This window comes from Pteronotus mesoamericanus, unplaced genomic scaffold (assembly GCF_021234165.1).
Source record: "Pteronotus mesoamericanus isolate MK-2021 breed Mesoamerican mustached bat unplaced genomic scaffold, CSHL_Meso_final contig_41, whole genome shotgun sequence".
Classification (NCBI taxonomy): domain Eukaryota; kingdom Metazoa; phylum Chordata; class Mammalia; order Chiroptera; family Mormoopidae; genus Pteronotus; species Pteronotus mesoamericanus.
In genome coordinates this window covers 6,957,876-6,969,056 of record NW_026555152.1, presented here as the reverse complement: position 1 = coordinate 6,969,056, position 11,181 = coordinate 6,957,876, and the positions used below count along the sequence as shown (strand labels likewise).

Here is an 11,181-nt window from a genome sequence, read left to right as displayed (position 1 = left end):
CTATCTTTCTCTTTCTCCCCCTTCCTCTCTCTCTAAAATCAATAAACATATTTTTAAAAACTATGTCTATTCTATGGTCTATCAAATATGTTTATTACACACTCATTTTTTATTGTTTAAATTTATTTTTATTCCTTTGACTTTTTAAGAATCTGCTAGATGATGTGGAAGAGTTTCATGAACGTGCTCAAGAGGCCATGATGGATGAAACACCAGATTCTTCTAAACTCCAGATGTTGATAGACATGGGCTCTAGTCTCTATGTGGAGTTACCTGAATTAGCCCGACTAAAGCAAGAGCTACAGCAGGCTCGATGGTTGGATGAAGTAAGACTGACTCTATCAGACCCACAGCAAGTCACTTTGGATGTCATGAAGAAATTGATAGACTCTGGGGTGGGGTTGGCTCCCCACCATGCTGTGGAGAAAGCAATGGCTGAACTACAGGAGCTCCTTACAGTCTCTGAGCGATGGGAAGAAAAGGCTAAGGTCTGCCTACAGGCAAGGTGAACACATATATTGGTGACTGTTGACTTTTTAATAACTAAGTAAGATAGTAGAATGGGAAGATGAACATAAGGGTCTTTTTCATTAAATATATGTATATATTTTTAAAGATTTTATTTATTTTTAGAGAGAAGGGAAGGGAAAGAGAAAGAAAGGGAGAGAAACATCAGTGTGTGGTTTCCTCTTGTGTGTCCCCTAGTGGGGACCTGGTTTGCAACTGGAATTGAACCTGCTACCCTTTGGTTTGTAGGCCAGCACTCAATCCACTAAGCCACACCAGCCCAGGCTATTTCATTAAGTATTTAATTGAATATTTTATGCCTTCTCTGACCAATCATCTACATATAGACAGTTTTAAATATTGTGCACAAAGTACTTTGTTAGCACTCTACGTGCTACAAAATAGTATTTTGTTTAGAGCCTTCCATTACTGATATTATACTTAGGAGCTAAGAACTATAAAGCTCTTCGCAGTTATGTTATTAACTGAGGGGTACAGAAAAGTGCCATAGGAATTCAAAAAGCGAGAGATCATTGTTAGCCTGGATGGACAGAAGAGAATCTTGAGAGAAATGTAAGAACTTAGAGCCTTGAAAAATGAGTAGGATTGAAGTGGAAGGGGAGGCAAGAGAAATTTCATGAGCTAAGTTTAAGGTATATAGGGAGTGTTCATGTGACAAAAGTTAAATGGGCTTTTTTGGAGTAGAAGATTTAGGCAGGAAAGTAGTGAGAGATAAGAATCAGGCATAAGAATATTAAGAAGTTGGATTAGCATTAGCACCCCATTGTACTTGTGAGGTTTAAGTATAATATATTGGACTCAGTATCAACTAATTTGACTGTAATGTTCTCTATGAAAGTCTTTTCAGCAGCTAAAATTAATATTTATATATTAATAAAAATTAATATAATTTCTATTGTGAGGATGAGGACACCAGAGAGTTCACATAGTTATTAAATATCACAGCTCAAATTTAAAGTCTTTTCCACTACATTTCAAAGTCTCCATCTACTTAACTACTTTACCAGCCAGTTATTTTGAATGAATTTGGAAGGAGGTCTTAGATGATTTAATTAACATAATTTTGCTTAGCCAAAAAAGGCTCCATGTATATTGGATATTTTATTCTCCAGATGCTATGAGTATTCAAACTATATTTATTTATAGCTTTCCATATTCAAAACATTCAGATTACCCTGTGCCTTCAGATTCATGAGATGTCCAGGAGGAAGGAGAGTATTAAGTGGGAAAATCTAAATAACTGGAATGTAGAACTATGATTTGGTATATCTGATGCAACTGCAGTCTAATGAATGAAATTTCTTGGTAGTAATGTTTAATTTGAAAACTTTCTTTTTCCCTCCAGAATGTCTTTCATATCTATCTTCTTCAACTTCATTGTCACTGCCCTAGTTATAGTACTTGTATATTTTCCCTTCACCTTCTCAATTCAGTATTTCTAGAGTACCTACTACATGCTAGGCACTAATGTTAAGTGCTTTGAAGATAGTAGGAAAAAAAGACACAAAGTCCCTGCTCTAAAATAGAGCTGACATTCTAGAGGGGAGAGACTGTTGAATAGTGAAGGAATAAATTAATTTTATATACTTAGTGTTGTGAAGAAAATAAAATAGGTAAAGAAGTAGGGAGTGAAGGGGTTGGTGGGAATGAGGGAAAGTAGAGTCTTCTCTTTTCTAACTCCTGTCAGCGTTACCTTTCTGAAACACATTTTTTAGGTTTTTAAAAAATTTTTAAAAATTTTTATCATTCAAATACATTTGTCTCCGTTTTCCCACCACCACTTTCCTCTGCCCCACCCATCTCCACCTCCCATCCTCAGTCCTTCCCTACTTTGGCTTTGTCCATGGCTTTGAAACATATTTTTAATATTCTTCCTCTTTTAATACTGGTTAACTACTGACCATCTTTTTCTTGGTATCCTCCTTTGCCTTTGGGCTTTTTTCTCTGTCTCTTAAATAATGGCTTTCCTCAGTATTCTCGCCTGAATTGCTCCTTTTCCACTTCATACATCTCCCTGGTAATTTCTTCTAATCTTGGCTCCATTTGCCATCTTTATACTTCTTCATTCTAAATATTCATCTATAACATGGATTTTTCCCCCTATAGATACCATCGGCCTATCAAATGATTCCATTGGATGTCGCTCAAATTCCCGTATCCAAAATTGAACCTATTAATTCCTTTCCATAATTTCTTCCTTTACTCCTTTTTTCTTTGAATTATACTATCTTTCATTCATTTGAACAAGCCAGTACTTTGGAAATTAACTTTGACCCCTGCTTTCTACTTTTCCATCAAACTCGGTTAACTAGCAAGTCATGCTGATTCTATTTTCTTGGTTTCTCACTTTCATTCTTTTTCTGTGGGGGGTCTGTTGCTGTCATTGCTGATCTGGAATCATAGCAACAGGTCCCTTCTCTGAGCTTACTTCTCTCTAATCCATTCTCTGCACTGCAACTGGTATTTTCCTAAAATACAGGTATGACTTTGACCCCTTTGCTTAAAACTCCTCACTGTTTACCATTCCCCTTGGGATGAAGTTCAGATTCCTTGACCTGATTTATAAGGCCAGCTATTATCTAGCTCCTTGCCTAAATATCTCCCCTCATCCCTTGATATTTATTCCTCTTGCATTCTAACATAGTGATCGCACCTGCCCCCACCATCGGTTCCTGAAACATGCCATGTCCATTCTTATCTCTGGACCTTTGCCATTTGTTTTCCTATGGAACAGCTTTCCTCTCTGCTCATTCCCTGTGGTGCACCTCCACTACCCCTGCCATCCCTCTGGCCCCAGCTTTTTCTGACTTCTATTCAAAAAGGGTAAGAAAACTTAGAGGTCATTTCTGGGGATCCTTCCTTCACCTGCCAAGTCAATTAGGTCCTCCTAGTATATAACCTGATAACATCTTTATTCTCCTCTATTATTACACTTACAGTGCTTCTAACTCCTTATTAATAATCCCCTCCACAAGATTAAAAAGTTTTATAAGGCAAAGATGCGGTTACTCTTGCACATTAATAACCTCTGGGACCTAGCACAGTGCCTACCATGTAGTAGGATTCATGGATGGTGACAGAACTTTTACCATCCTAAGTAGCTTCCCATTGTTTACATAGTGAAATTCAGGACTCACAAGACCTCTTAATTTGTTTACATCTTTCTTTCCTCCCAAATCCCTTTACTTTGGGCTTACACTTTTACCCCCTTCCCCAATCTTCATACCATCCCTGATCTAACTAGATTATCAAGTCATTTTTGTATATTTCTCTTTGTCCATTGTATTCCTGTTTTTTTCTTTTAACCTTTCACTCAACAAAATCATGTATCTTTAAGGCCTAGCTCAAAGGCCTTCTTGGTCTCCCTAGGCAGAATTAATCATTACCTCCTGTAGTAATTTGCTCCTACTTCCCAGTACATGCTTATCTTGTATTCTGATTAATTGAGGATAAAGGTCTGTTTTATTCATCTCTGTGTAACTAGGTGTTAATGACTGTACTTGAATTAAATATACATGGTCAACGTTAATGGATTTCTAGGCTATTGCTTTCTATATTGCTATCTAATATGCATCTCTGACAATTTCAGATATTGTGGAGAACTCTTGTAGAGGCAGTTTAGTGTAGTGAAAAGAGCATGGGATCTGAGACATCAGTATTTCAGGTGTACCATTTACTGCACTAAGTGACTTTGGGGAAAATTATTGATTTTAAAGTTACCTGTAAAATGGAAATAAAGATAATGGCTGTTTTGCCTCCCTTACAGGATTGTGGTAAGAATTAAGTGAAATCATGTGTATGAAAATTCTCTGCACATTTTAGCAGTTTGATTTTTCCTCATGTATCTGTCTTATTTGTGTGTCTTTTAGACCACGACACAGCGTGGCAAGTTTAGAAAGCATTGTGAATGAAGCTAAGAACATTCCAGCCTTTCTACCCAATGTGCTATCCCTGAAAGAAGCCTTACAAAAGGCTCGAGAATGGACAGCTAAAGTGGAAGCTATTCAGGTAAGGAGCCTTTCCAATTCCCTTATTCAGATAATGCTTTTTCATAGATGAATCATTTAAGCTTTTAATTTTTTAGAATAGAGTAACCATAATAAAATAATTATAGTAATTAAAATTCACTTATTCTTCCATCGGATTTTATATTTCAAAATAATTACCTATTTAAACATTACTATTTCTATTGATTCCCTGCTGTAAAATATGACAAAATGAAATCAGTGCTAGATAGAGATAAAAGTATGCTTACCTACATAATATTTCTTCTGAATCCTAAAAGCCATTAGCAGCAGTTACAGTGCTCAGGATACAAATGCTCTTTACTATAGAGGTATACTTAAAAAAAGAAAAAAGAAAAGAAAAAGAAAATCCACTTTCTTCCACTGAAAATTGCTGCACCAAGAAAGAACATATTCTAAGAGTCAAGTTCTAATAACTTCTTTTTTACTTAATTTTCAGTTGACTTTTTTCTGGGACCTGCTTAGCTGCCTTTCTTTCTATGCTTTTTTTAATTGATAAAATTATCTTTTTTTTTTTCCTTTTAATCAGGACAGATCCTCTGTTTCATCTTTGACTTATTTCAGGCAATTGATTGTCCTCAAATGTCTCATAATCCTTAGTTGGCTATTTATTTATGATTGAAGGACTTAGTTGGCAAGTATAGGTAGCTGTCTTGTGTTTCCTCTAATTGAAGGATTTTTCCTCCACCAAGGCCTTCCTGTTGGCAGGACTGATTTGTAGGCTTTAAGTGGACAGCTACTGTTCAAAGGCAAACTCTTCCTTAGGATACATAGCTTGAGGGCAGGCTCTCTCTAGGTTTAGCTGGAAGACATTCTGTAGTCAAATGGCTGTAGTTGGGTACAAGAGGGATTAGTAGTAAATAACAGTATTTTTTGACCCTGTCTGTGTCTGAGCTTTCTTTTCTCTTTCAGTTAGATTTCTGTTCTTATCCTATTCTAACACCATAGTGATTTAATTATACCATTATAATATCTTAGGGCTAGAATCTTACTACTTATTTAAAAGTTTCTTACCTGTTTATTTTTCCACATATTTCAGTATAACTTTCAAAATGAACTTGTAGGAAAATGAGTCAGTTAATACATGGAAAATAACCTTTTAATGCAATGTCAATATTTAATATTTGATACTATGCCTTTATAGCCTCTGAATAACAATGAATGTTACGGGGACATTTATAGTTTCTTACAGGAATGCAAGTGTGTTTGCTAGGAGATTAATCCTAAAATATCACTTTGAATTAATGGCTGCAGGCTGCCAACCCAGTTCAGGTGTTCTTGCCAAGACCCTGGAATGGATTACTTGTTAACCCTCTCACCTGCTGTAATGATTTAGTCATTTAGTGAATTTAAAGCAGTATGTAAGTTCTGAAAATAATGACTTCATTACATGAAAATATTGAAACATTATGACTTAGAAGGAAAATACTCATTCTCACCTGTGTTTATGTAACATACAGTGGAGGTGATCATCAGAACTAAAGAACATTGTTTTTTGGTGGTTGGAAAAACTGTGGAAGACTTTGAAACAGGCAAAAAAGTTTACTGGATGTCTTTTCAGTGGAATAATGGATATTGTCTGGTGGACTCTCCAAGAATATCTGATTCTAGGACTGTATGCTTTAGATTTTCTTTGACAAAGCTATTTAACAACTTTGTCAATTATTTAAAAATGATAGTGATACAACTGAATTACGTTCATAGAAAAGTAATTAAATTTGCATTTGGTTGTGGAACAGTTGAATTCCAATTGTAGAAAAGATACCTCCACTGTCCTGTATGATATTAATATCTGTTTCCATCCATTAGCAAATTTGTTTCCTCATTTGTTAGCATATATATGCCTATTCTTTTTTTAAAGTATATTTTATTGATTATGCTATTACAGTTGTCCCAATTTTTCCCCCTTTGCCCTCCTCCACCTGGTACCCCTCTTCTGTCAAGTAATGCCGCACCTCCGCCTTAGTTCATGTCCATGGGCTGTGTATATAAGTTCGTTGGCTTCTCTATTTCCTGTACTGTTCTTAACATCCACCTGCCTGTTTTGTACCTACAAATTATGCTTCTTAATCCCTGTACCTTTCCCCATATTCTCCTTCCCCTTCCCTGCTGCTGGTAACCCTCCAGATGGTCTCCTTATCTGTGAATCTGTTTCTGTTCTGGTTGTTCGCTCAGTTTGTTTTTGTTTTTGCTTTTGTTTTTTGGTTCAATTGTTGATAGCTGTGAGTTTGTTCTCATTCCAGTGTTCCTAGTTTTGATCTTTTTTTTCTTAAATAAGTCCCTTTAACATTTCATGTAATAATGGCTTGGCGATGATGAATTTCTTTCACTTTACCTTGTCCGGGAAGCACTTTATCTGCCCTTCCATTCTAAATAATAGCTTTGTTGGATAGAGTAGTCTAGGTTGTGTAGGTCCTTGCTTTTAATCACTTTGAATACTTCTTGCTAGTCCCATATTGCCTGCAAAGTTTCTTTCGAGAAATCAGCTGATAGTCTTATGGGAACTCCTTTGTAAGTTATTCTCTGCCTTTCTCTTGCTACTCTTAAGATTCTCTCTTTATCTTTAACCTTTGGCATTTAATTATTATGTGTCTTGGTATGGTCCTCTTTGGGTCCAACGTGTTTGGGACACTTTGTGCTTTCTGGACTTACATATACATCTATTGCCTTCGCCAAATTAGGGAAGTTTTCTTTTGTTATTTTTTCAAATAAATTTTCAATTTCTTGCTTTTCCTTTTCTCCTTCTGGCATTCCTATGAATCAGGTGTTGGCACATGTGGAGATGTCCCAGAGTCTTCTTAGTCTCCTTGTGGCTTTTTTTAAATTAATTTTTAATTTTTAAATCATGTTTATTCTATTATAGTTGTCTCAGTTTTCCCCCCTTTGTCCTCCTCCGCCCATCCCACCCCGCCCCCCTCTCCCACAGTCAGTTCCCAGTCTGTTGTCCATGTCCATGGGTCATTCATACATATTCTTTGTCTAGTCCCTTTCCCTTCTTTCCACCATTGTCCTCCCTCCCCATCCCCTCTGGTCACTTTCAATCTGCTCCATGTTTCCATGCCTGTGGTTTATTTTGTTCATTAGTTTATTTTGTTGAATAGATTCCACTTATAGGTGAGATCATATGGTATTTGTCTCACCGACTGGCTTATTTCACTTAGCATAGTAATTCTCCATTTCCATCCAAGTTGTCATAAACGGTAGAAGTTCCTCCCTTCTTTCTTTTTTTTTAAATGCCGGTTTTATTTATTTAATTTTTTAAATGTCAAAATCCATTATAAAATAATAAAATATTTAAATCCATTATAAAGTCTCAGCAATTAAAACAACATGACACCAGCACAGAAATAATCAAGTTGCTCAATGAAATAAAATGAGCATTCTAGAAACAAACATATGTATCTAACAGTGTAATATATGATTAAGTTGATATTTCAAATCCTTGGGGAAAATAAGGCTTATTCAACAAATAAGGTACATGGACCACTATTACTTGGAATAAAATAAATGTAGAGCTCTTTTTCACACACTATACAAAGAATAATCAGGTGAGTTAAAAATCAATATGTAAATCTACTTTTTTTTTTTTTTTTTAAGGTCTTGTTTCTTCTCTTCTGGTTGACTGTTTATTTCTTCCTTATGTTTCAATTCATTGATTTGAACCCCACCTTCCTTCCCTTCACTATTGGTTCCCTGTGGATTTTTCTTTATTTTACTTAGTGTAGCCTTCATTTCTTCCCTTATGCTTTTGCCGTACTCAGTGAGATTTCTAAGCATCCTTATCACCAGTGTTTTAAACTATGCATCTGATAGGTTGGCTATCTCTGTTTTGCTTAGTTCTTTTACTGTGGTTTTGTTCTATTCTTTCATTTGAGCCGTATTTCTTTGTTTCCTGAATTTTGCAGCCTCCCTGTGTTTGTTTCTGTGTATTAGATAGAGCTGCTTTGACTCCCTGTCTTGGAGCACCTATTAGCATGTATTACGTTGTATGGGGTGGAGCCTTAGGTAAATAAAGGCCAGTGTGGGGCAGTCTGCTTCACCACTTGTGGCATCTTATGTAGGGGAAGGAGTCAGAGAGGGGCCAATGCCACTGCCTGTCTGGAAGAGGCTTGTTCGGTGCTCACCCTGCTTCCAGTCACTTTTGCGACTAGCACCCTCTGGCTGTTGCCTTGGTGGTCATTCCCAGAGTGGATGGGTTTGTGTCTGTTCAAGGATGCTGGGGTCCCTTTAAATGGACTCTCCTGAGAGACCAGCAGTTCTTTCTGCCTCCCCAACTGCCACTGGTTTTTACAGCCAGGAGTTAGAAGGCTTTATTTTCCTGCTGCTGGAACCCTTGGCAGTGCGGTCTGGCCTGGGCCACTCCCCAGGTATCTTGCGGGATTGCTCGTTCTGTCGGCTGTCACCACTACCTCCTAGTTGCTACTGCCGAATCACATCCTCTCCACCCTGGCTCCCCAGCTCTGCCCCTTGTACCCATCTGGATGAATATGTCTTCTTTAAATCTTTGGTTGTTGGACTTCCATACAGTTCAGTTTTCTGGCAGTTCTGGACTTTTTTTTTTTTTTTTGATTTGAGGTTAGTTGTAAATTCATATGGTCATGCAAGGAGGGGAGACATGTCTGCCTATGCGTCCGGCTTGACCAGAAGTTATACACCTATTCTTTACACTGTCCCTTGTCCTGTATGATATTAAATATATGTTTCCATCCATTAACAAATTTGTTTCCTGATTTCTAAACATATATATGTCTGTTCTTTAATTGTCCTTTGAACTGGTTTGTACATCTTACTTGTTCCCTCATTAATTAATAAAATTAAAATCTTGGACAACATGAATTTACACAAAATTTTTAAATTAATTGGGGTGACACTGGTTAATGCATTATTTTGAAGTGTATACAGTTCTATACAGCTGTATATTGTATTTGCACACTTTTTAAAAAGATACAGTTTATTGATTTTATTTTTAGAGAGGAGAGGTGGAGGAATGAGAGAGAGAAAGAGAAACAGTGATTTGTTGTTCTACCTACTTGTGCATTCATTGGTTGATTTTTGTATGTGTCCTGACCAGGGATTGAACCTGCAACCTTGACAGGGTGACACTAACCGACTGAGCTACCTGGTCAAGGCCTCTCACAAACTTTTTAAAAAGAACATTGGTAGCTCTATTAATTCAAGAGATATAATTAAGTTTAAAGAATAATATTTAATTTTAAAAAATCACTCTAAACTCTTTGTAAGGTCTGACAACATATTGCCAGATTTCATAAGTGAATACGAATTGTGTGATAATGTACTTTTGTTTTTCAGAGTGGCAGCAACTATGCTTACTTGGAGCAGCTGGAGAGCCTATCTGCTAAAGGGCGCCCTATTCCTGTGCGTCTTGATGCATTGCCCCAAGTAGAATCACAGGTAGCCGCAGCACGGGCATGGAGAGAACGGACTGGGCGGACCTTTCTTAAGAAGAATTCTAGCCATACATTGCTACAGGTAAAGAGTAGTTTATGTATATATACTTTGACACCCTCATCAGAAGTTGATAACTTAACACTTATAGGTAGTATTGTTGATGAGGATTGTTTTCATTTTATCTGGTTACGGTTATACAAGGGATTCCTGTTAGGTAACATCAGATGTTGGCCAGAGCTCATACTGGTGTGGCTAGGTTGGGCATCATCCCGCAAAGCTAGAGGTCACTGGTTTGATTCCCCATTAGGGCACATGCCTGGGTTGCCGGTTTTGTTCCCATGGGAGGCATGTATGAGAGGCAACCAATGGATGTTTCTCCCTCATTGATGTTTCCCGCCCTCTCATTCTCTCTCCCTTCTGCTCTCTCGAAAAATAAATAAATAAAATCTTAAATGTTGACCAGAAATTTGGAGCCTGTTGCAGACGTGTTTCTGGATCATCCTGTACTGTGTCCAGAAAAAGCAATCAGCCTGGATCTTGTCTCTGTTGTTCATGGACTCTGTCGCTGAAAGATCTTATTTCTCAGAAGCACAAATTTAAATATGCATTACCCTACTCATCTTGAGCATTTAAACATAATAAGATAGTTTTATGCTTGAAGACTGGCTTCCTAATTACTAATCCTGTGTCCTTGGGCAAGTTGTTTCCTTCCTGAGCCTCAGTTTCCCTTGTAAAATACAGATGATACTGTCTACTTCTGAGAGTTGTTATGAGAATTGAATTAGATAATGTGTATAAAGTCCTTAAGAAAGTGCCTAGGATTTGGTGAGTAGTCAATAAATGCTTCCTTTTAGTATTTTCAATTTTAAGATTTTTTTTTTTAACCAGAGCTCAATATTTGGTTTTATTTTTGTAGGTGCTAAGTCCCCGAACTGACATTGGTATATATGGGAGTGGTAAAAACAGAAGGAAAAAAGTAAAAGAACTAATAGAAAAAGAAAAAGAAAAGGATCTTGACCTTGAGCCTCTGACTGATTTGGAGGAAGGATTGGAAGAAACCAGAGATACAGCCATGGTGGTAAGAAGCTATGATATGCATCTTAACTTTGCATGGAGAACACAAAATTCTGTGATGATATTAGCACATTCACTGTTTTTATGTTCTTAACTTTTAAAATTTTTATATACTTTCTTTGGCTTTATGGTTATATATATTTCA

At 36.9% G+C, this 11,181-nt stretch overlaps 1 protein-coding gene across 1 annotated transcript in view; it reads left to right on the top strand.

Moving 5' to 3' along the window:
* KDM5A (lysine demethylase 5A) overlaps positions 1 to 11,181 on the top strand; it is a 110,901-nt gene that overhangs the window by 74,255 nt on the left and 25,465 nt on the right. Inside the window, exons 19-22 of the mRNA XM_054577166.1 lie at positions 150 to 505; positions 4,398 to 4,536; positions 9,864 to 10,043; positions 10,879 to 11,040. Of these exons, the coding sequence (XP_054433141.1) occupies positions 150 to 505; positions 4,398 to 4,536; positions 9,864 to 10,043; positions 10,879 to 11,040 (837 nt within the window). The remainder of the gene's footprint in view (positions 1 to 149; positions 506 to 4,397; positions 4,537 to 9,863; positions 10,044 to 10,878; positions 11,041 to 11,181) is intronic.